Source organism: Aquila chrysaetos, chromosome 4, assembly GCF_900496995.4.
Source record: "Aquila chrysaetos chrysaetos chromosome 4, bAquChr1.4, whole genome shotgun sequence".
NCBI classification, from domain to species: domain Eukaryota; kingdom Metazoa; phylum Chordata; class Aves; order Accipitriformes; family Accipitridae; genus Aquila; species Aquila chrysaetos.
Genome location: NC_044007.1, coordinates 67,500,223 through 67,524,305, shown reverse-complemented (window position 1 = coordinate 67,524,305; position 24,083 = coordinate 67,500,223). Strand labels below are relative to the sequence as shown.

The following is a 24,083-nucleotide window of genomic DNA, read 5'->3' as shown; positions in this document are numbered from 1 at the left end:
AAGGCTGCAGTGTTGAGATTGATGTAACAGTGAAACTTTCAAAATCATCTCAGCATAAAAGCAATGTTTCTACCTGACTTTGTACCCTTCCTTTCCAGTCCCCCTCCTCTCAAACACAGTTCCCTATAGGTCACCTAGATCTTGTGCCTAGTTGTGTTTCTAAAGTTTAGGGGGTCCCTTCTGCTTCACTAAGGTGAACTTACTACTTTCATATATGGGGAAAGCAAAGGAATTCGAGTTTTGAGGTTATGCATTACTAGCTGCAGGAGCTGACCCAAGAACTTTGATCCACTGTAAAGCCAAATTCCTACTGAATTAGAAATATTAAGTACTCTTTTTGCTGAAGAATGCAGCTGTTTTCAGTATCAGGAGAAAACTGCAGCATATATTAATAGTTGTCAATAATTTATTAATTACACTTATGGAAGGTAGTCATTTTTGGTTTAGTCAGCAGCAATTGTCTGGGCTTGTTTAAAAACAAACAAACAAACAAAAAACCAAAAAGCATATGTAGATCTGGTGCAAGTCAGAGTCTCCAACAAGACAGGAGTTCTGTCTTTTGTTTACTACTGATAAAGGCCTCTCTTTATAACTAAACTATTTTTAATTTAGATGTTTGAGCAGAATCTTCAGGTGGCTGCTCAGATAAATGAAGATTTGAAAACAAAGGTACTCCTTCTATGTCTTCAACAAATGAATTCATTTCTAACCAGGTAACAATTTTTAAAATATAAATGGTTTATCCTGCCTCAGCCTCTCTTTTTTCCTACAATTCCAATATTTGTTTTTCCTATGGTTGTTTCTTTATTGCTTTGTCTGTGTTCTGTCACATCCATGCCAACCAAGCCTTTCTTCCTTTTCCTTTTCTTGCTTTCTTTCTCCCTTCCCCAGTTTCACTGCAGAAGTTCTTCTGTGCTGGTGAGTGACACTTTCAGTTCCTCTGTACAAATGGCTCTTATTTTTGGAGTCAGTTCCACTTTCTTTTATATCTCGAATTTATATCTCTTTCTCATAAGGAAGACAGAAAAAACCTCCTTGGCTGGATTCTGCCCAGAACAGATTGACTAAACATCACACAGGCAACAAGCCCTTTATAAAATACTTCTAAATACCTGACAGGCCCTTGTGGAGCATTTGGTCCTACAGGTGTACTGAAGTTATTTCTGTCTGTTTAATGCCATTCCTTGTATATGTTACAGGTACAAAGATGAAGCACAGTTGTATAAAGAAGAACATCTTAAAAATCGTCAATATCCTCAATGCTATGTTCAATACATGATTGCAGTCATCAACAACTGTCAAACCTTTAAGTAAGTCTGCATGTTCTTGCAGTATTGTGAGAAAAATAAGTATTGATATTTCATTTGTAATACTATATGTTCCCAGGACCTTCTTTTCTTTTGTGTACAAAGAGGGTTTCAGTTAAGATAGTTTAGCTGACTAAACAAAGACAACAGGTTTAAATATATTACTGTTCTAAGAGGCAGATACTCTTATGTGATTGATCTTGCCTTTGGCAAGCCAAGCCATTGCCCCTCACCAGTGAAACTCCACTTGTTGTTCCAAGAATTTCATTGCCAAAGAAAAATTTATCTTCAGCTTTTAGAATTTGAAGAAGTCATCTGAGTTACTTTCTCTGGAGCTTGCCATCTTCTTACATTTGATCTCTCACAATGATCTAGGTGAACTGAATTGGAGAAAAGTAAAGATAGAGCTTGCTCTGTTGAGAATATGAAAACAGGCTAAAGAAGTCCTTATTGCTCATGTTTCAGTGTTCAGCAATCCAACCCCATGTTCATCTATATCTGCTGCCATTCTCAAGTCTACAAATCAGCAGTAGTTTGTTACCAACATAGAAGTAGTCTAAGCTGATCACTCTAAAATCATGCTGGAGAGTAAATTAAGCCTTCCAAAGCAAGCAGCAGGCATTCTTTCCCCTTGCAAAAATAAGACTGTCTAGCATGTCTCTTTCTGTGCACTCCAAAAATTTAGTCGCAGTGCAATTGTGCATCAGTGGATGATGAAAAACATTTGTTATTTGTCACAGAGAATCTATAATCAGCCTGAAAAGAAAATACTTGAAAATTGAAATGGAAGACACATTGTCAAGTAGTCATACAAGCATGGATGTGACTTTAGACATCATTGCCAAAGAAGGATGCTCTAGTCTGCTAGATGAAGTCTTCATGGATTTAGAGGTTAGAACTTTTTTTCCTCAAAAAAACAGAAGTATAATTTTATAGGGAAAAATAATTCAGGAATGAAGTAGTTACGAAGCCTTTTGATTGCTAAACATATTTTTATATATGGTGTGCTAGCAAAATGTCAGTAAATGTCAGTGTTCTTCAGTGGTATAGTATGCATGTAGGAGACTGAAAGGTTGCTTAATTATATTTCACAGCATGACTTTAGGCAGGTGCTTTGTATATAATGAACATTTTCTAGCAGATTGTACTTAGTCTTACGTAGTTGAGTTCTAAGAATTATTTGGGAAACTACTGCTGATACTAAGTTATCATATTTGTACAGGTGCAGTGTACCTATAATTTACTCTAAAGGTGGGCCCTTTCTGACTGATAAATTTCCATGCTTAAGAATTCTAGCTTCTTGTATAGAATTCCTCAGGAAAAAAACCCATCTTTTTATTACTAAAAAGAAATTAGGAGTATGGGGAGGAAGGGAGATTAGAGAAATGGCGGGGGTGAAGAAACTTGCTCTGGGACTTGTTAGATTTGTAATAATATTTTCAACTAATGTAAACACCTTGAATGACTCGCATTAAGAAAGATGTGGGAGCAGTGTTTATTTTAAACTTGAAGCTCTTAAGCAAAACCTTTATTTCTCATTAACTGTGCTCATTGATGATAAGACACTCCATCTACTCTAATGACCATTCTTTGAAATTCATTAACCTCAAGCTTCACGTCACTATTATCATTTATAAAATACCGTACTCTAATATGTAAAGAATTTTCCCTCTGGGGAGAGCAAAGCAAGATGGGTATGTAGATGGGTATGTAGATCCCCCCGGTGGGATGGGGGAGAGAATTTGGAAAAAAAGTAAAACTCGTGGTTTGAGATAAGAACAGTTTAATAGAACAGAAAGGAAAAAAATAATAATTATAATAAGAACAATAATAAAATGACAATAATAATAAAAGAATTGGAATATACAAATCAAGTGATGCACAGTGCAATTGCTCACCACTTGCTGACTGATGCCCAGTTAGTTCCTGAGCAGTGTTCCCTTCCAGCCCCACTCCACCCAGTTTATATACTGGGCATGACGTCACATGGTGTGGAATACCCCTTTGGCCAGTTTGGGTCAGCTGTCCTGGCTGTGTCCCCTTCCAACCTCTTGTGCCCTTCCAGCCTTCTTGCTGGCTGGGCCTGAGAAGCTGAAAAATCCTTGACTTAGTTGTTGCTAAGTAGTGTTTATACTAAAACATCAGTCTGTTACCAACATTATTCTCATGCTAAATCCAAAACACAGCACTATACCAACTACTGGAAAGAAAATTAACTCTATCCCAGCCAAAACCAGGACAAGATGTAAAGAATACTGGAATTATGTATTGTGGAGTTCTGGGAAAGGAGTAAAGTGTATAGGCCACCAAGTTTGGTATAGGCACAGGAAGTTTGTGGGGCCATCAAAGAGGAAATACCGAGCAGCCAGTAGCAGTTTAAGAAATCGAGCATGAAGTTGCATTATCACAACAGTTTGAAAGTGCCTCGTATTTAAAATGGGAATCGCCAGCTCTTATGTCAATTTTGTCCTCGGACCTTAACTTTTTTATTTGGCATAGACATTTAATTAGAGAATGTAATAAAGGATTTTAGAGAACTCATATGAAACAAATGCTCAGGTTAGTGCACTTGGTTTACATACACACCCAGTGTGTATGTCAGGGTAGCACTCTGTGGCAACTGTCATTCTGACAACTGATCACATAATTTTCCTACACTAACTGCTTATTCCTTTTGAAGGAGTGTAGGTTAGAAGCGTAGGACACTTAAAATTGTCTCCCATTTTTTTGTAACTGCAATGATATGATGAAAGTGTCAAAAATTTGTTCTGATCAATTGTTTACCTTCTCAGCCACATCTCAATGAGCTGATGACAAAGAAGTGGTTGATGGGATCTAATGCAGTGGGGACTATCTGTGTCACTGTAGAGGATTATTTCAATGACTTTGCAAAAATTAAAAAGCCTTATAAAAAGGTAGGTGCAAAATATTCTATGATACTTTGCTAATGTACCCTGAATATCGTGTTGGTTTGGAATTTCTGAATACTGAATGGAGTTCAGAATTGGAATACAGAAATTGGAATTGATTCATCACTGGAAATGAAAAAATGTTCATAATCATATTGCAGAAGTCTGAATCTAATATTTCTCTCATCTTTTTTTGCTCACAGCCATATAATATTGTCAAAGACAGATCCGAGTTGCAGATCTTAGTCCAGAAAATGTATTAGCACGTTACTAGATTGTATTCTTACCAGCTTGTACTCTTCTACCTTTCCTCAGTAGTTTCTACTCAGATAAAATTAGCTCTTCTGAAACGAGTTTTGCTGGCCTGTAATTACTTTTTTATAAATGCACATTCTGTAATTCCTACTTCTAATATGTACAAGGAGGCATAGTTAAATTGGTGCCATAAGGTTTAACAAATGCATAACTCATGTTTAAAGTGCTGTTAAAGCAGCATAATGTGCTAGGTTAGGTTGTCTTTTTTTTTTTCTTTTTTTTTTTTTCCCCCTTCCTGTGGTCTGTCAAGGATGTCTGGATTTCTCTATTATCCTTTAATCTTTAGTATTATTGTACTTGGTTTTACCCTTTATTGAATTAAAGTCAGTTTTGTGTAGTTCAGATAGTATGTCTTAAATGATTCACCAAGATTTAGGAAATATTTGAAGCTAGCAAGATCAGGATTTAGGTGAGGTCTTTGAACAAACCCTTACTAAGTAGCAGTGCTTAAAAGACAGTCTCAAAATCATACACTTACTCTTTCTTACCTGAACTCCTAAATAGATAGAGGGGACTGCTCAAAGTTCCTCTGATGCCCTCTAACCTTCAGTATTTGCAGATCCTAGAGGTCTTACTATGTAAGTGAAATGATATGCATTTTCAGTCCAGAAGTACACAAAAGAAGTTAGGTCGGTCCCAGGATTAGTCTATGTCCATGGAACAGCTTGCTTTTTCAGATTTGGTTTGTTACTGTGAGGTAATAGTGCTTGGCATGAGCTTCTTTAAGTGTTAATACCAACCTCTGCAATCACATATGTTTCAACATGTAGTGGTTATTGCCACCTTATGGGGAAGAAGATGACAAACACATTTTTTGGCATTCATCATACCTGCTATTCCGCTGTCTCCCAGCACAAAAAAAATCTCCCACACAAGACACCGTATGTTCTAGCACTGGATGGGACGCACTTTTGTTTCCCTGGTTTGGGGTGTGCTTTTTTTCTGGTTTTAAAATATTCTTGGTTAACCCTGTTTTGAAAATCCAATTTTTGATAGTCACATAAACAGAGAACCTGCAAAAAGACTATAGCCCAATGGAAAGGACGCTGTTCCGAAACAGGGGGGACCTGGATCTTAGAGTCGTTCTGCTTCATCATTTTCCTCACGTGTAAAGTCAATGCCCTGTCATTGCGCTGTTGGCTGTTCTTGAGTGTTCTTTTTCTCGGTTGTAGTTGAGCTATTCTTCTTCACTTACTTTTTCAGTGGGATGGGGCATATTTGTCAGTCTCCCACAGTCTATTCTGTGCAGTTAATTTTCCTCTGTGTAATTGGCATCAATTCCACCAATGCAAGAGAAGCCATACGTGAACAACCAGTAAACTCTGGTATTTCTGCACAGTCTTGAGAGCAGGACTTGAAATCATGTTTTCTGTGTCCTGGATGAGGTCTGTGACTTCCAATACTTTGCAGTCTGTTGTTTTCTCTCTTTTTTTTATTTTTCCTTTTCTTTTCTCTCTTTCCTGAAACCTTTCACCAAAATTTTGACCGAAGAACATGTTGATTGAAACTAAAGCTTGATATATACTAATAAAATATGATAAAAAGTTTGCGGCTACCTGTTATGCAGGCTTTTTCTTAAACATAAGGAACTTTGCCACTATGCTTAGGGGGGGAAAAAAAACACCTGAGGACTTGCATTTAAGGACTCTTCTTACACTACTGTTGAAAAAACATGAAAAGGTTTTGGGGCTTTTTTTTGTTGTTGTTGTTCTTTATTTCCAAACCCCAGCATTACTCTTGCGCCAATATCAGATGCTTCACTTAGTAGCTATTTCCTATAAAAAGACAAGTGCAGAACAGCAAATCAGTCAAGGAAGGTCTAAGGAAGTGATTGCTGCTGGCTCTCCAGACTTCTTACCAGACTTGACCCAGAGCACAGATAATGTAAGCAAGATTTGCAATGTTTTATGCAATGTACTGGAGTTATCTAGCAGAAGCCTCTGTGATGGCTGGTCATTCCTTGACCAGATAATAGAGAGCAAGGCTGCAAGTCCAAGCACAGGTCTGTTCTAAAGATCATCCAAATTATTTTGTGTTTGTTCTTCTGTCTTTGGTGCTCCTCAAAAATAATTCAGACATGTCATTAGAGATATCTTTGTTTTGTTGTTTCTAGTAATTGGCACATCCTTTTCATTAGGGAAGGACAGATTTTCATTTCTGTTAGCGTTGTGAAAAACTAAAGCCGCTCAAAATGTGTAGTGTAAGCAAAAACTGTACTGGTGATTAAGCGCAAATACATATTTCAAAGCCTATTAATTGTTCAAAGACTAACAATAATGGCTACATTTGCAGATATCACTGGCATAATCCACCACCTTTTCCTTTTCTTTCAGACAATGACTATTGAGGCCCATCGGAGAGTAGTTGTGGAATATATCAGAGCAATCATGTTAAAACGTATATCTTTCAAGAATGCAGAAGAGAGAAAAGAGGGTGCAGAAAGAATGATCAAAGAAGCAGAACAGTTCAGATTTCTGTTTAAGAAGCTTGCAGCTGTAAGTATTTGCTTTGGGTAATGCTGTTAACCTGGTAATTTAAAATAAACCACACATGTTTACTGCTTGGGGAAAATGGCTAGAGTTAGATCTCCATGTCTCCAAAATGTTGGGTGATTTGTGAATGTCAAGGACGCCAGCTGAGGGCACAGACAGCGTTTCTGAACACACACAGGCCTGCTGCTAAAGTTCCTGTGCACCAGTTTCTACTGCATCATGTTTATACAGCTCTCTGCAGCTGAATATTGGAATGGCTTCACGGAGATAGGTACCCTGAATTTTTAATAGTAAGTGAAAGAAAAAAGCAGTTGTTTGCTAAAAAACAAAAATAATTGGGCTTTGCTTTTCGTGGCTGGAAGAAAGGGCAATACTGCATCGAACAGATGTGGTTACTTACTACCTAAGTAGCATGCAGTGTATTAATTTAGAATCAACAAGACAAGTATATTGACCCCATTTAAAGTGCAGTACAAAAAAGACAGGCCAAAAAAGGTATTCAAGAAAGAATGTGCAAGATAGGCCTAAAATCAATACTAAATCTTTTTTAACTGCATAAGGAGCAGGAATCTGCCACAAAGCTCCTAGGGCCAACAGATGACAAAATGCAGTAAGAATGCAGATAAAGATAAAACCTGAAAAACTGGGGGTGTGTGGAAGAGGCGGTGTTCATCTCTGCTCACTGTGGAACATGTTGGGGCAACTCCTGCATCAGAGTTCTTCATTACGTGGGATTCTGTATAACATCTTTTTCAGATCAAGGCATTGATAGACAAGGTTATGGAATAAACGAAATGAACAGTACCAGATCAGCAGGACCAGATGACCTGGAACTAAGAGCACTAAAACAGTCCAGAGATTAAATAGCTATGACAGTTCAGTTGATCAGTTGTTGAAAGCTGCCTTGGTGGCCAGATGACTAGAAGGAAGCTAATGCAGGGCCAATTTTTAAGTAATGTTTCAGAAGAGATCTGACTTTCACGTCAGTTATTCCTAATGTTTGTCCTGGCACATCAGCAAAAGTCAAAGACTAGAATGTATTGCCATGTGGATAAATACAAAATATTGTTTGTAAGGCATGACTTCACTGATATTCTGAGGGTAGGTCTCTGGATGGAGAACAACAGGGAAAGAGGGAAGAGGCTTACGGTGACAATTCACAAGTACTTTGTTTTCTTAATGTCTGAAAATTCAGCTGTTTGAGGAATTCAGCAGCATTGTCAGACAAAATACTAATTAAAGGATTGTTTGTAGATATTGGGGGGGATTGCTTTTGTTTTGGGGAAATTTTTTTTTACTTTTCATCTTGCAGGGCTCTGGAGAGGACACTGAAGGACTCTGTGACATCATTGAAGCCATTGCAGAGGTTATCAAGCTAACTGATCCTTCACTGCTTTATCTGGAAGTTTCAACTTTAGTCAGTAAATACCCAGATATCAGGTAATTCTCTTTGCCCTCAAAGTTCAAAGAAAGATAACATCACAGTTTCTTTGTAGTCTTGAGCAAATTTTAAAACAATGTGTAATTGTGTTCATATTTTTAATATTTTAGAATGTAGCCACTTTCTTATGAAAAATAATGCTAATATAAAATGTGTGTGACCTGAACTAGGAGGTACAGCAAAGGAATAATGAAAATACTTCCATTCTGTGTTTTGGGAGGATAAAATACATTTTAGAGTCCTAAGAGCAGCCAAAATAGTACTTTATATTGAGCTGGAAAAGCCAGTTCTGAGTGACAAGAGATCTGATTAAGAATGAAACTGAGTGAAAGGATTGCCAACTAAGTGATATTTTTGACAAAATCTTACTTGTGTGAAGTTTCCTGCTAATGCCAGTTTTATCATTTTCCTTTGGTAGGGATGACCATATTGCCGCTTTGCTGACAGTGAGAGGCGATGCCAGCAGAGATATGAAGCAGACTATCATTGAAACTTTGGATCAAGGTCCAAGCCAACCAAATCCAAACTATGTGCCAATTTTTAAAGAAATCACAGTTCCTACTCTGACTGTGCCAAAACTTCTTAAGTAACTGGCAGCGCTGTGTTTGTGTGTCATCGCTAGTCTGGGATCAACAGGTTTGAAATATTTGAGGGCAAATTTGGCAATGCTGTTCGGAGTAAAGTTCAATATACACTGATACTTGCTAGGCATGTTTCTTTCTAAAGACTTGGATGTGGGGAAATGTAATAAGATTTCTGAAAGAAGATGGATGTAAAGGTCATGTTTGAAGAATGATGCTTCTACTGGCCAGGGGGCTTTTTACTGACCCGTTTGTTAGAGCTGTTTTTGCTGTCAGCAAATACATTTTTCTTGTGGAATATGTTTGCACGGTGCACTGCAATGCCGTATAAAGATGTTTGTACCAAAACCAACAGAACTGTATTAGTGCTGGATATACTAACATATGTCGCTTGCAATACCTAAGCAGACTCCTTTAGAACTGTCTTTATATGGCACTGCATTGAGCATATATATATATATTAATGTCCTCAATCCACTTTCACATTATACTTTGTGTATGTACTTACTCTGGTGTAAAATAGTTTATTGCAGAAAACTTAATTATGAAATCAGTTTCCTGACTTAAGGGACTTAACGGAATTGCTACCGCACAATTTGATTATAGGGTGAATAAAGACACGAGGTACATTTTTTTTTTTCATTGATTCACTAAAAACAGCACAGAAAGCACCACCAGTTCAATAAAATGTTAAACCATTGCTACCTTTAGCTATGTATTCTTTGCATCCTTATAGATTTACAGATGTAAATCTTTGTTTTGTTTGAAGTGTGAATAAACTTTGGATTTAATAGTTTTCTGAAAACACAAGATACCGGTTTTTATTTCCACAGTATTTTCAGAGTAATGCTTAAGGCCAATTTTCAGTATTATCTGTTCTAATAATAAAATATTACGAGAAAGTTGTGGCTTTAAAACAACTTGATGAAGGGCATAATGAAGGCATTATCTGTTAGTACCTGAACAGGGTTGTCAGACGAAGACGTGAGCCTACATTGTTCTGGAGTTTCTCTATGTGATTTGTTTGGCCTGTGAACACGCAGGCCTTGTGCCGTTCAGGCCTCTCGCTGACTCCTCCTTACCCCAGAAGAGACACGTGCAAGGTCAGCAGTTCGGACAAAGGATAAAACAAAGATTGCGACTTTTTTCATGGACAGGGCCAGCCAGCGTCTCCCAAAGGATGAGGACGGTTCAGTAGAGCATCAAGTCGATAATCTCAGTACCTGAGGAGCTTTAGCGAGGGCTGGTGGCACTCCGGGTCCCGTGGGGTGTGACACTGTTCCTAGAAACTGCAGGTAGGGGAGTCAGGCTGATTTTTGGAGTGTTGCGTTCAGCCCTCGGTTGAGAATTCACTTAAGAATTATCGAGGCGATACTAATTTGGGTTGTGCTTCAATCTCAATCCCGTACCTGCAATTCTTGTCCTGTGTGCGTTCGATCTTCGGTTTCTCTAAGGGGACTTGGTTGAATGGGGCTTCGTTTCTCCCTATACCCCCCCTTCTCCCTCCGCAGCAGGAGCCCTGTGCGCCTCGTGGATGTCAAACTTCTGCTCCTTCCCCTCGGAGGGGACCCCTTAGTCTCTCCCCGCCTGCCCGGCAGCGCTCACGGGGACGGCTCCGGCCCTTGCGGAGCCCCCCCGGGCGGATGAGGGGCTTAGTGCGGGGCAGCGCCGGGGTCGGAGCCCGCGGAACTCCCCTGGCCCCGCCCCCAGCGGGGCGGGGAGGCGGGGCCTGCCTCAGCCCCGCCCCGCCGCCGTCGCCACGGCAACGGGCGGGGGCGGGGGGGGGCGCAGCGCCTCGCCTCTCGGGATTCCCCGGGGCGGGGCCCCGTGCGCCTGCCCGCCTCGGCGACGTCACGGGCCGCGCTGCGTCAGGCGGCCCGTGCCGGAAGCGCGGGGAGGAAGGCGCGAGCTGCCCGGCTGGCTCCGCGGAGGCAGGGGAGGGGGGGGGTCATGGCGGCGGGGTATCACTACAGGCCCAACGGCGGCGGCGGCGCCGCGCTGCCCGACCCCGCTTTCCTGTGGAACGTCTTCCAGAGGTGAGGCCGCCCGACACCCTCCGCCCGCCCCCGGGGTCCTCGCGGGGCCGATCCGCGTCGCTAACGGCTAACGGGGAGGCCCCCCCCCCCCCCCCCAACCGCCTCCGGGCCGGGCTGAGGCGAAAGCCGCCACCCTCTCGTCGTTGCCGGGACGCGCCGCCGAGTCCTCCTGGCCGGGCCGGGCCGGGCCTTCCCGGGGCTGCCGCTGACTGAGGGATCGGGGGTTGGGAGGTGCCCGGAAAAGTCCCGCTGCTACGGGAAACCCGTCACCGGCCCCGGGCACCCGCCGCGGGTTTTGGGGGCCTTGGGGGGGGGGCCTGGCAGGGCGGGTAGACATGGCGGCTGTGTCCCTGAGGGAGGAACCTGAGGGGGAGCTTTGAGGAAGGCTTGAGGAGGAGTAAGCGTGGCTGTAGTTTAGAGCTAAGGGAAGGGGGGGTGGATGGAAGCGAGAAGGTAACCTTGAAAACGCCGAAGTCATTTGCGACCTGAGAATCCGGAAGGGGTCGTAAAGTCCGGAGGACCGATGTAGCAGTACAGGAAGGCTTGTGAAAAGGAATCTGCTAAGTGCTTGATGGAAGACTTAAAAACGACCAACAGATACTCCCCTGGATACTTCTGGGGCAGGAACCTGCAAGGCAGTTAGCAGGCCCCTGTTAAAAAACACGCTGTCGAGACCGTAGTAGTAAAGAAGCTAAAGGCGTTTGTCGCATTTGTGTCATGTCGAGGAAACTGGGGAGGTTCCTACGTTGGATCCATTTTTATGGGAGATGTGTCAGAGGATCTATCTTGACTCAAGTGACAGCAAGAAGAGGTTAAGGAGTAGACAAACAGTAATAAGTTGCTAAAACTGTCTAGTATTTACTTGGTGACTCAGGAATGTGGCAGCTTACCTACCCAGCTTTCCGTAAAAACCACTTCATCTGAGAAGTGGGAGGAGGCATGCATGATGCCATTTCTTTTTTTAAAGGGTCCAGAAAAAAAACAGATCAACAGTCCGACTTCTGCAGCGGGCAAACCAGTAGAAACCGTTTTAAATGATGTAGCCAGTCAGGAGAGTTGCACTTACTGCAAGTATTCTTCTCTGGCAGACTACTGTGTAAGCCTTGGGAGTGTGTTTGATAAGGATTGGGTATGGATATGATGGCTAGAAACAGGTGCAATTGATATAATCTTTATAGTTTCCAAAGAGACACTCAGCATACAGAAGTATCAAAAAGGCCTTTAAAGAAATCCAGAATACGCAGAATGAAAGGGAAGGTCCTTTGGCGGATCAGTAACTGACGAAAGAGTGTGTGGTCATCTGCCACACGGACAGGTGGAGCTGTTCTGGGATCTTTATTCAGTATGTTCAGGAGCAGCTGGGGGAGGAGAAGGTGAATGACCAGATGAATTTTGCTGGTGATGCTGATTCCTGTAGTAAGTGAGGCCTATGAAGACTTGCAGGAGCACTTTTGAGTCCTGCATGACTGGGTCATATCACCCCGTCATGGCCAGATGATGATTGCCGTATGATGCTCAGATGAAATCCAGAGCGCATACCCGATGTCCGTGGGGAAGACCCACTTTACCTTTGCATCATTTTGTATATAAAATGAATGTGCTCTGAGCTGGCTGATGATGCTCGGGAGCAAGATAAGTAGGTCATAACACATCTTTATGAAAATACCAGCTTAGCACTTAGTAGCAGCTCACAGAACATAAAAAATGTTTGGAATACCTAGAAAGGAAATAGAGAATAAAAAAGGGGAGTATCTCTTTGTTATTATAATCTATGCAACTTATGCTTGCAATTTGAATGTTTTATGCAGTTTATATAATTTTTTGAGATGGGGAAGTAATCTAGTAGAATGAACTGAAAAGGTCTAGAAAATGACAAGGACTAAAGAAAAAAAATCAGCTTCTGCAGAGGGATCAGCTGAGCAGGACTCTGCTTTCGAATGGTAGTAACTGAGGGGAAGTAAAAACTTGTCAGTGTCAAGGGGAAGGTCCTTGTCTAAAATGGAGGGAAGTCCCCACCACTTTCAGATATCCTTCTAAAGAAGGACAATCCTGCTTTATGTGGGCAGAAATTACTTAGTTTTTATTAATTTCAGGATAGAACTTCATTCTCTAAGACAGCAGGCTGTGAAGGCTTAACGGAAGCTGGCACCTGCCTGCGCTTTTCCACTTTTTGAACCCCTTTAAAAGGGGTCAAAGCCCTGCAGTCAATTCTTTCAATACTTCGCACTTGTTACATTAGTGGCTTTCTCTCCATTGCCAACATCTTACTGAGACAAACAGGGTGCCAAACTTGGGGCTCCAATTTGGGAGCCAAACGGCTTACAACTGTGACATTACGCATTTTGTGGATTTAACCAACATCGCGTGCTCTGCAGTTCTTTTTAAAATAAATAAATAAATAAAAATGCTTGTGTGGAGTATGCCCGAACTGTGTTACTGTCAGTGTGTGTTTGTGTGTGTCTCTTCACTTCTAAGTAAGTCTTGCAGATTTTTTTGTAGCTTTAATCATCTTCCAGAATGTTTCATCAGTCTGAATGAAGTGTTTAATTTGCAGTAACTGTGAATGGTTTACCAAGTAAAATGCAATTAGTAACTTTTCAGGAAAAGATTAATCTTATCTATCTGGTGAGTAAGAACCAGAATGTTGAAGTCTTCTGTAACTGGAACCTGTTAATATCAGCCATTTAAAGCTTACCACCTTTTTTTTTCCCCCAGGGTTGATAAAGATAGGAGTGGAATAATATCTGATAATGAACTTCAGCAGGCGTTATCCAATGGTAAGTCTGTAAATGAGCAGTGAGGTAGTTCACTGTAAACTTAATGTTAAATTTCATGTGAGACTGGTTACTTGATGCTGTAATTCTTTGATTGAGGGGGGGAATGTTACTACCACTGATTAATACTATTTAATCTACAGCAAAAGGCTGAAGGGGAGGAAAAAAAATGGACAGTCTTCCTGATTTTTTTTATTTTTTTTTTTCCCCCTAAGCTCATTGTTCCTGGTTTTTCCCTTGAAGGGAACTTTTCTGGGTTTGGTGCATGTTAGTAATGCATTATAAACTGAGTACCTATTGTAAACATTACTGATTGGTATTCTGGGGAATGAAGGTATGCACATCCCTTTATTTTTTTCTAGCTCTGCTTCCTAGAAAACATAAACAGTGATTTATATATTCCTCGCTCATCACTACTGAACCTTTGTTTTTTAACTAGGATCAGTGTATAACCTGGACAAAGATCAGCTGTTAACAGCCAGCCTTTTTACTGCACATAAAATCTTTTCGTACAGGAGTTGAAGATGGTAATTTTAAATTATTTTTTTTTCCCCAAATGAGGCATGTTTTGGTTTTTTTCCTAACAAAGTAGAAAGATGCACTCTAGATTTAGTATTAAAACTTTCCAGTAGTCTGTTAGTTTCCTGTTATAATGGTTAAAGAGTAACTAAGGTATGGTCAAAATGGAAGCAAAATGAAAAATTTTTCCAGTACCCTATTTTTACTTTGCTCTGGTGACTTAGGATGGGTAGGGTTGTACTTTGTGGGTTTTTTTCCACTTAGAAATCTGAAAAAGTGCATATTGAAGCTGTTTGTGCACCTTTGAGTCCATATCAAGTTCCCCTTCTCCCAAGGTTTAATTCCTTCATCCTTCCTGTTATTTGTGACTGAGAAGGACTTAAACTGATGTTGTGAGCTGCAGTGCACACAGACTGAAAGGCTCCTCTTTGTCAGGAATCACCTGACTTGAAATAAATTTGGATGGCTCTGTTTAGTGAAAGTGTGGTCTTGTAACTAAACTGGATTTACTAGAATATTTATTTGTTTAATAATAATATCTGATAAATTAAAAGCAATGTATTGTAGCTGCTGAACCTGATCCATGACTAAAATACTATTTTGAATAAAAAATTCAGCAAAAGCTAAGTTAAATAATTGATTAGGTCACTGTTTTCACTGAAGATTACAGTGCTGTTTATAATTGTGCGAACCTGGCTTTACCTGATGTTTTAAACTTCATATATTTTAAATATCTCCTCATCTGATTGAATGTAAGGGTAGTAGGCAGTGATGACTATCTGAACTCTTTTCTTTCCTTATTTACAGTGTAGATTAGCAGTTTCAGTGCTTTGCAGTTATGAAGAATCCCCGCCCAACTGAATTCACTATTAGACAAAATATTTACAGAACTGTAAGCTTCCTTCATTCTGAGAGATTCTAGATCTTGTACACCAAAGTCACTAACAATTCACTATATTCTTTTCAAAATACATCCTCTAGTGGATGGTTGTGTGTAGCTCTCCTGCAGTCTAACATGGGCTAAAGGAATGTTATGTGTTTATTTCTAAAACATTAAATAACCTGCACAGAGCTCATTAAAATTTGAAGTTCAATGTGGTTTTGACATTCAGCTTTTCAACATGTCAAGTGTATGCAAATAACAGTATACTTACCTGGGAGGGACTGATCATCACTTCATATAGTTGTTTGCACGATAAAATCCTGTGTTCCTGCTTGGTTTTTTTTGTGCCGCCACGTAAAGTTACTAGTAGAGTCAGGGTAGGAGGAGGGAACAGTCTTTGTTTATTGGAACAGGCCGAAATCAGTACAGTTCTTCAGCACTGGAGTTGCTCTGATTTCACTGTGTGGTGTCTATATGAGTCTCTCGAAAATTTCAACATGAAATAAGTTAACTTTCAAACTGTATTTTCACTTTTTCCTCTATTCTGTTCTCTATGAGTTAAATGCTGGCACCCTATTAATAATTCCATTATTTTTTTATTTTTGTCAGGAGACACAACTCTAAGGTACTGATGTTCTCTGTCTAAAATACTGCTTAAGCATTTTCAGAGCCATTTTTACTCTTCTCTTTCTCTGCTTATGTTTCTCTTTATGTGCAAGTAGTCATATGGCCTGCCTACAGTATAGGGTTTTTTCCCCGTTGCTGCATCTGTAGACTGAAAATGATAGTTTCCCTTCTATGGGAGAAGTTCAGCGCTGGTATAAGCACTGCTTACACCACTGCAGCTTGATCCAGCAAAGCAGCTATGCCTTCACAAAGCCTGCTTAATACCAACGCAGCCTTTCTATTAGGTATTTGTGGTCAGCTAACTGCATCGTTGCAAATGCCTCTACAGTACCTTTAGTCTTACTGGTCCCTTTGTGGTCCCTGCAGTCAACCTCAGTGAATTTAATACATGCTGCTTGGTCCTCCTGGTACCTTAACAGGCTCTAGAGAATTGATGGTGAAATTCTACATGAGGCACAGTATTTCTCTTAATTTAAAGCTTAATGCTTCCTAGCGCTCTGGAATGCTCCCAACCAAGTGAAAACTATTCCAAAGTGACTAGCCTCTAAATATTCAGAGAAGTACAGACCTCCTCTTCGGATGATTACTGCTCAGGCCCTTTCAAGCAGCAATATTTCTTGGTCTGAAAATACTAATTTAAACTTAACACTTCATTGATTTAGCAGTGCAGGTGAGGTTTATACTAAACTCAACCCTAAATTGCACTGTGTGGTTATGACCTGTTAGGAACCTTTCCTTTTCACTTGTCAGAAACTAAATGCCCTGGAGTAATCCACCCATAAAATAGGAAATAAGCAGATGGGGTTTTACTGAGGAATAGATACGGGACCTTGATTGAGTTATAACTTGAAACTCTCCTGCTCCCATCAGTAGAAAAAGTGGGGCTTCAGTTTTGACCTTGCCTTTTATCCAATACCTCCTGACTAGCTGGGATGAAAAAAGTCCTTCTTAGTTCTTCCAAGGTTTTGGGGTTTTGCCTTTTTGGGTTTTTTTGGCGCAGCCTGAGAAATGTTGGTTTCTGTGTGGTATCTGTGAAACATTGGTGTGAAGTCATCTCTTAATGGTCAAGAACATAATTACTTCAAAGCAGCCTTATTTTATAATATGCTAGCTCCATGTCATCTAGCTCTGAATTCACTGTTTTAAGTAAGTTCTTATCTGACTTTTTTGGTTGGTTGCATTTTTGTAAAATGTAACTTAGTATTGAGGAACTAAGTAATTCTTTCTGTTTCAGGCACATGGACTCCATTTAATCCAGCAACAGTCAGGTCAATTCTTGGTGAGTGTAGTTCTGTGATGTGAAAGAGTCAAGATGCTGTTTTGTGAATCTCTTCACACAACTGAGAATGCTATCAATTGCTGCACTGTTTTAGAAAAATAAACGTACAAATATTACAATACATATACAATAGATATTTCTACTGTAATAATAAATGCCTGTTTAAAGGTCTTTTGAACTAATTTGGCTGTAGCGTTAACAAGCTGGTCTTTCATTGTTAGGTGCTATGTTTCAATATGTCTTTACTTTTTTTTTTTATCTCCTCCAGACAGCCCAGCAGTAGTAAGTTAAACTCAAATATTTTCCCTTTTGAATAATACAGGAATGGCTTTTGTGTGCACACACATGCACTTGTCAAGGTAGTCTGAGAAAATGTTACTGTACAATTGAATAGATAGTAAATGTAATTTACATGTGGGGAAATTGTCAGCTTAAATATTCTAAAAAGATATTACATAGCTTGTCTTCCTAACTAGTTTTTCCTGTCTTCCATTTTAATCCTGTGTTCTGCTCCAAAAAGACCAAAGAGAAGCTTTACGACGTCTGAATTCTTTAGTCCTAAAATAATTGTCAGTAACGGGGAAGATGATGGTGGTAGAACAGGAGGATAAAAATTCAAGCACAAAAAATCTTTTCTATCATACAGTTATAAATCCAAGGACTAAATTTTGTGCTTTGCTTTCAATAAGTATTCAGCAGCAGTCTGAGTTCCATCGCTGTGCGACATGCTGTTTGTGTAATGACAGTATCAGTAAGTCAAATGCAGATGAATGTCCCAGCACTTCTGGCAGTCAACAGATGTTGTAGACTTTTCACGAGTCCTTAGAGAAGAACACACACCCCCCTTTTTGACACTGGATCATCAATCGAGCCCTAAATGCTTTCAAACTGGAAATGAAAACCCAGGAAAAACAAACATTCTGTGATTCATTCTGGTACTCTTATCTTGCTTTATCTTATCCTCCTTCAGTGGACAGCTGCTTGCTTATTTTGGCAGTACTTTCCAAAATACCACTTGCATTTTTGCAATTTCTTTTCTGTCTTCAGTACTTTCCACATAGCACTCTCGCTTCCTTCTTAAAATACTAGCAGATCTTACTGAAGAATAGTATGATTAAGGTTTTATATGTGTTTATTATTTTTTATTTCAGGCATGTTTGACAGAGAAAACAAAGGTGGTGTGAACTTCAATGAATTCACAGGAGTCTGGAAGTATATCTCAGACTGGCAGAATGTCTTTCGAACGTATGACAGAGACAATTCTGGAATGATTGACAAAAATGAACTAAAGCAAGCACTAACAGGTTTTGGTAATTCATTTGTAATTACAGTTTTTATGACTGGGTTATGTCATCAGATGAGCTTCTTATCATTAGGGCTGTACTGCTTTGACAAATGTGACTAAAAATGAGGCAAGCGAAATGCGGTTATCCTTTTAGGTATAAGGTACCTTTAAAGATATCCATGCCACAAGTGCTTTTTAAGCTATTTCCTTTAATGGAAACAATGAAACTGGCTGTGTCAGTAGGTGTGTGGAATGTTTTCTGCCTCCCCTGTTAGCTGCTCTGAGAGCGTTACCCATACTTCAGGTAAATGTCTGAACTTACAAAGGTACTTGATACAGCTTGCCACTTTTAAAAACAAAGTCAGCTGTCACTATACATTCTGATGGCAAAAGGAACTTTGATTTAATTGACTTCACTTACAAAAACTTGAGTTGCAGCCCTAAACTGTTCCCTCAACCAACTAGTCACTTCAATCAGTAACCATGTTTACTGTGATTCTGTCTATAATTATTATTAAGCAAAGTTTTTTAATGCATGCATTTTAGTTTAACACAGAGATATCTGGCAAAAAACCCGTCTCTCGTAACTGCTTACTGTTTTCTGGTTTTGTTAAACACGCCTGCTGAACAGCCTAGTTCTTTTTATAGAAGGACTGCAGTAATTGAAACCTGTTAAAGCATTTCTCTTTTCCAAGGTTACCGACTGTCTGATCAATTCTACGATATCCTTATTCGGAAATTTGACAGACAAGGAAGAGGACAAGTTGCTTTTGATGACTTTATTCAGTGCTGTGTTGTTTTACAGGTAAGAAAGGAGATGTACTTTAAAGTCAATTGAAAAAAAGACCCCACCTTTTCTTAAACTTTTATGGTTCTCAATTTAACAATACTACTGGATCTAGAACTTGCTTTTATAAGCAATTTAAAAATTTATAAACCATTTGAATAAAGTATATGAGAGGTGCTAGAAACACCTTCACTTATTGGTTTTCACTTGTTATCCATTTGCATCACAAGTAAATTTGATACGATTTTTTTTTACTTCTATGGGGCAAAAAAATGTAAAATAGTCTGTGTTTTAAAAGGAAAACATTTAACGCTATTTTAATTAGTTTAATATGCACACCTCCTCTAGATCCTGAGCATGTTAAAACTGGAGTGTGTCTTGTCCCCTGGTGCCCATAATTCTTGTAATCTGAATTGTGAGGTTTTTGTTTATCTCTGTTTAAGGCTCTGACTAAAAAGAATTTGACCTAACAGCTGAATTATTCAGTCTTTCATCACTGCTGTTCCTGCAGGGGCAATGGTAGTAAAAGACATTTCAAACAAACAAAAAAAGCCCCTTTCAGTAACAGAAATGCATGTGTGAATATATCTAGAGAGAGAGAACACTGTAGTTTTACAAGTGTATTCTTTTGTTTAGAAATCAATCACTGGATGATTCCTCACCTCATTGCTTAAGGTTTCTCCAAGTGTATCTGACTTTTCTGAAATGTATGTAAGGCTTTGGGGAAAAGTTGGGAACTGTAGCAGTGGACAAGCTGAGTTTTAGCAGGATAGGAAAAAGGTTACTCTTCTTACACTGGCCAGCATTGCAAGCAGTATCTTAAGATATCTTCTGATAGGCAACATGAAGAGAAAGCAGTGCCCCATAAAAGTAGTATCTGTTATTTGCATACAGGTGTTTTGTTCTGCTCCTTTAAGCTTTATGTCTATAACCACAAGTCTGCTGAAGCATCAGTTGCCTTTATATTCATTTGTAATATTAGCCAATTATACTGAGTTATAAACTTAAACTCCGGTAAAGAGGCTTTGAAATGGGAGTATCATTCAGCTAAGGTTAGTGAAACCATGCTGGCAGTTACCTTGGTCCACTGTCCGTACTGCCTGGCATCTCCGGGGCTATGCAGATACTAATGATACAAAAAGCGTATTTGGCTGGAAGATGAGAAGTGGATAAGGTACTCGTTGGATTCTGTCTCCAGGTGACTCTCAAATGCCTCACGAGAATTGTGCATTGTTTTTCCCTGCCTTTGAAGCCAATTATAAAAAGCTGTCTGGCCTGTAAAGAAGTGCCTAGATAGCCTTAGGTATTGTATCATAAGGCAGTTTTAGAATCGGATCTGCTACACAGCTCAGGCACGAGACGTGACAAAGAGCTACCTCTATATGCACAAGATTGTAAAGTGTCTACAGAGGGGATGAACAGAAAGTGTTCACAAAGCTATAGAAACCTAAGTGGCAAGGGGAATAACTGGCAGTCTGAACTTCCCTGGTGTACAAAAAATGTATGTTTTTTCCCCCTTTTCAGAGGTTGACTGATGTGTTCCGACGATACGATACTGATCAAGATGGCTGGATTCAGGTGTCCTATGAGCAATACCTTTCCATGGTCTTCAGCATTGTATGACACAGATAACTGGGAATTGCACACTGGCATTACACAGACTGGAGTTGCCAAATCATCCTGTACTGAATAAGATTATTGATGTATTATAATGGATATAACTTCACATTCTTAGATTTTGTATGTCGGTCATCACCTTCAGAATCTGCACTTGAGTTGGTTTTTATTTTGTATTACTGTACGATATGACCATCTCTGCTTACTGTAGTACAGAAAGCACAGAATCTAGAGTTAACTGGTGCAATGTCAAACTTAACCTTCTTCCACATATCCTGCATGGGGAAAAATGACTCTTTAGAAATGCCAAATTAAAATAATGCTTGTTAGTTTGTAAGAGAGTTGAAAGTCAGAAGTTGCACAACATGTTTTGCATGTGCCTTACTTTTATAAGAGTTTAATGTATTAATTTTTAATACAGAATTTAAAATTAAGTAAAAATATCAGATCAACTTTTATAGTCTACTTCACTTTTGTACAGCTTTTTTAAGGGGGTGGTGGGTTTATTTCTGTATTCTAGTTTTCTGTGGTTCAGGGGTCCCTCCCACTTAACAGTGATGGCCTTTTTTTCCTTGCCTTATCTTTTTATTTTCTAGCTGCCTTTCAGGGTATCCTTGGGCCATCTACAAATACAACTTCGTTACACCTGTGTCCAATACTGCATCTTCCTCTATGAGCTCCCTACAAAAATAAACTGCATCTAACTACTCTGGATATGCAGTTCCCTCTGCTTAGTGGGCTCATTTTACACCAACAGTCTTCCTTTTTGTGCTGAAGCTCTTATTTGAAGTGGCCTTGAATTGACAGTCAAAACATTCTCATAACCTTACCCTCCATCTCACCACTTACAGTTGGTGAGGGACACAGTGGAAAAACTGAAGCAAAACAAGTAATGACAGATTCCTGTCACACACCATCTCCTGCAGTAACTCTGAGGAAGCAACTTGGAGGAAGCAAAGAGAAGTTAACAAGCTCTCTTAGACTGCTCTAAGAAAATCTTAGACCAGCACTATCCAAAGCACTTAAAAACACTCAAGTAGCAGTATTACTTACCTGTAGCTGTTACTCTTCAGGATATGTTTACAGGCAAGAGCTTTTAGCTTTTATCCAAAGGCTTTCTTAAACTGTAGCAATACTGATTTATTCCTAAGTCCTCTCCCAGCCCCAGCTCATTGTATGCAGGCAGTCCACACATGCCCTTTTGTTTCAAATTTCATAATTACATAAATACATACAGCAGGTAAGCTGTCATTGACAGGAGTGCCTATATATAAACTGATGCTGTCAGTGATACCAAGCATATTCCAAGAGATTATGCAAAGAGGGTTTGGGTCCACACACAGAAAGACACCCTACCTAAAAAAAAAAAATAAAAAATTGATGTTGTAGTGTTATTCCCAAGTGTCTCAGCCAGAGTACAGTGTCTGGTGTCAGGCTGAAGACAGCCAAGTGGCAGTTACCAAACATCTGTCCTGCAGAGAAGCTGCTACTGGTTGTCAAGTGATAATCACACAGACCCTTGGTGACAGTTCAGCAACGTTTTCTAAACACTTCTCTGGTGGGAAGTGTCTGGGGAGAGACCAATGGTCTCCATAGCATAAGTGCACAGAAGCAAGGAGCTCTCCCAAAGCACATCATCACCCAAAGGGCAAGGGATTGCTTCTGGGTGAGGTGGGGGAGCAGGAATAATGACCCATGTCAGAGACCACCTCATCCAACAGCCTTGGATGAACTGTGAAAGTTCCTTACGTTTAAGAAGACAAGGGAGAAAGACTTCCAACTGCTCGAACCTTACCTCCCCAGAAGGCTGAGACGATCGCTATGTATGTTCTCTTCAGAAACAAAACAGTAAAAGAAGAGCCCCGAAGTTTTGGACTCAAGAGAGTCTCCATTAAATGGCCCCATTAAATGGCAGGAATGACTCTTGTCTCAGTGGGAAACAGATGCTTCTGAAGGTGTGAAAGCAGGTACACCACAGACCAAGAAAGTGGCTGGGAAGCAGACTGTTTATCCCACAAAGCATGTTCTAGTCTGGATTTCTGTCAATGGCTTTTTAAGGAAATGTGAAATTGGTTCAAAGGGCTCTGGTGCAGCCTCAAAACTCTTGCCTCAGTGGCAAAGCTTGTGGTGTAGCTGTATGAGTGCCGATGGATGGCAAGCATTTAAAGTGATGCTGCTCTGCAGGCGATCACTGCCTACCTTGTGAAGGCTGTTTCTTGAAGAAGGACCAGAGTCTACAGAAACAGGAACAGGCAGAGGACTCATTCTGCTCCAGTTCTATACAACATGGGAGCAAGATAAGGCAAAGGGGTTTCTTGGGAGTAAGGAGTAGCCAGAAGTTGATTCAAGGAAATTGGCCAATGCAGGAAAACAGAAGCAACAGGAGGTCTCCGCTTATGCTAGCCTGGTGAACAAGTAACTGGCAGGATCACAGAACTTCCAAGGCACATTTTACTTTTTTTTCCATGAGGTCTTCCCACCTGGAGCCTTTGTAGACACTGCTGGTCAGGTGCCATAAAGGTCAGAAACCTGGATTTATGCTTTCCTCTTCCTACCATCATTTGAATCCCCCTTTAAAAGTGGCAGGGTTGAACTGAGTGAGAACAAGACAGACAATCCAAAGTCACCATCTCTCAGGAGTCATGTTTGTAGGATGAGCTGCTGGCTAGAGAGAAAGAAGTGAAACAGGCTGATGGATCCTCAGGGTGGATCCTGTAAAAGGAAACAGTCCCGAGCTGCAAGTATCTGGCCCTGCGGAGGAAGGGAAAGTGTCACAGAAGCCCTTCAAATGAGGCAATGATGCTTAGTACTCACAATTCTACACAGCCCTAGAAAAAAGGAAATTCATCACTCCTGTCACAGGGGTAAACAATCCCCTTGCAGAGTTGCATCCTGAAGATGCTTCTGTCTCTTTCTTTTTGCCCTTCATTTGAATACTAGGAAATTAGTGGGTATCTTGGGGGTACTGGTGGATGAAAAGCTGGACAAGACCCGGCAACGTGTGCTCGCAGCCCAGAAAACCAACCATACCCTGGGCTGCATCAAAAGAAGCGTGGCCAGCAGGTCAAGGGAGGGGATTCTGTCCCTCTACTCCGCAATCATGAGACCCCACCTGCAGTACTGCTTCCAGCTCTGGGGTCCTCAGCACGGGAAAGACATGGACCTGTTGGAGTGGGTCCAGAGGAGGGCCACAAAAATGATCAGAGGGATGGAACACCTCTTCTATGAGGA

At 40.4% G+C, this 24,083-nt stretch overlaps 2 protein-coding genes across 8 annotated transcripts in view; both read left to right on the top strand.

The window, feature by feature from the left end:
- Positions 1-9,850, top strand: part of EXOC3 (exocyst complex component 3) — a 28,656-nt gene extending 18,806 nt beyond the window's left edge. For all 3 annotated transcript variants that reach the window (XM_030011724.2, XM_041123011.1, XM_041123012.1), the window contains 7 exons: positions 613-713; positions 1,200-1,310; positions 2,048-2,198; positions 4,100-4,222; positions 6,865-7,026; positions 8,336-8,463; positions 8,883-9,850. In XM_030011724.2, the coding sequence (XP_029867584.1) occupies positions 613-713; positions 1,200-1,310; positions 2,048-2,198; positions 4,100-4,222; positions 6,865-7,026; positions 8,336-8,463; positions 8,883-9,054 (948 nt within the window). In that variant the 3' untranslated portion in view covers positions 9,055-9,850. The remainder of the gene's footprint in view (positions 1-612; positions 714-1,199; positions 1,311-2,047; positions 2,199-4,099; positions 4,223-6,864; positions 7,027-8,335; positions 8,464-8,882) is intronic.
- A 1,045-nt stretch (positions 9,851-10,895) lies between these two features.
- On the top strand, positions 10,896-21,304 carry PDCD6 (programmed cell death 6). Of its 5 annotated transcripts, XM_030012087.2 has the most exons (8): positions 11,036-11,081; positions 13,797-13,858; positions 14,295-14,382; positions 15,867-15,882; positions 17,119-17,163; positions 18,315-18,473; positions 19,144-19,253; positions 20,760-21,304. In XM_030012087.2, exons 6-8 carry the CDS (start codon positions 18,317-18,319, stop codon positions 20,856-20,858), a joined length of 366 nt encoding a protein of 121 aa, XP_029867947.1. In that variant the 5' UTR covers positions 11,036-11,081; positions 13,797-13,858; positions 14,295-14,382; positions 15,867-15,882; positions 17,119-17,163; positions 18,315-18,316; the 3' UTR covers positions 20,859-21,304. The 5 variants fall into 5 exon arrangements, with proteins under 5 accessions (XP_029867945.1, XP_029867944.1, XP_029867946.1 ...); XM_030012086.2 differs by lacking the exon at positions 15,867-15,882 and having other exon boundaries at positions 11,002-11,081; XM_030012085.2 differs by lacking the exons at positions 14,295-14,382; positions 15,867-15,882 and having other exon boundaries at positions 10,896-11,081; positions 18,315-18,467.
- The last annotated feature ends 2,779 nt before the right edge of the window (positions 21,305-24,083 follow it).

Excerpts from the sequence above, each read along its gene's own strand:
- PDCD6 (XM_030012084.2), top strand. The coding sequence starts at position 10,996 with ATGGCGGCGGGGTATCACTACAGGCCCAACGGCGGCGGCGGCGCCGCG. Across the intron at positions 11,082-13,796 it reads CTGTGGAACGTCTTCCAGAG|GGTTGATAAAGATAGGAGTG; the intron begins GTGAGGCCGCCC and ends TTTTTCCCCCAG. Across the intron at positions 18,474-19,143 it reads GCAAGCACTAACAGGTTTTG|GTTACCGACTGTCTGATCAA; the intron begins GTAATTCATTTG and ends CTCTTTTCCAAG.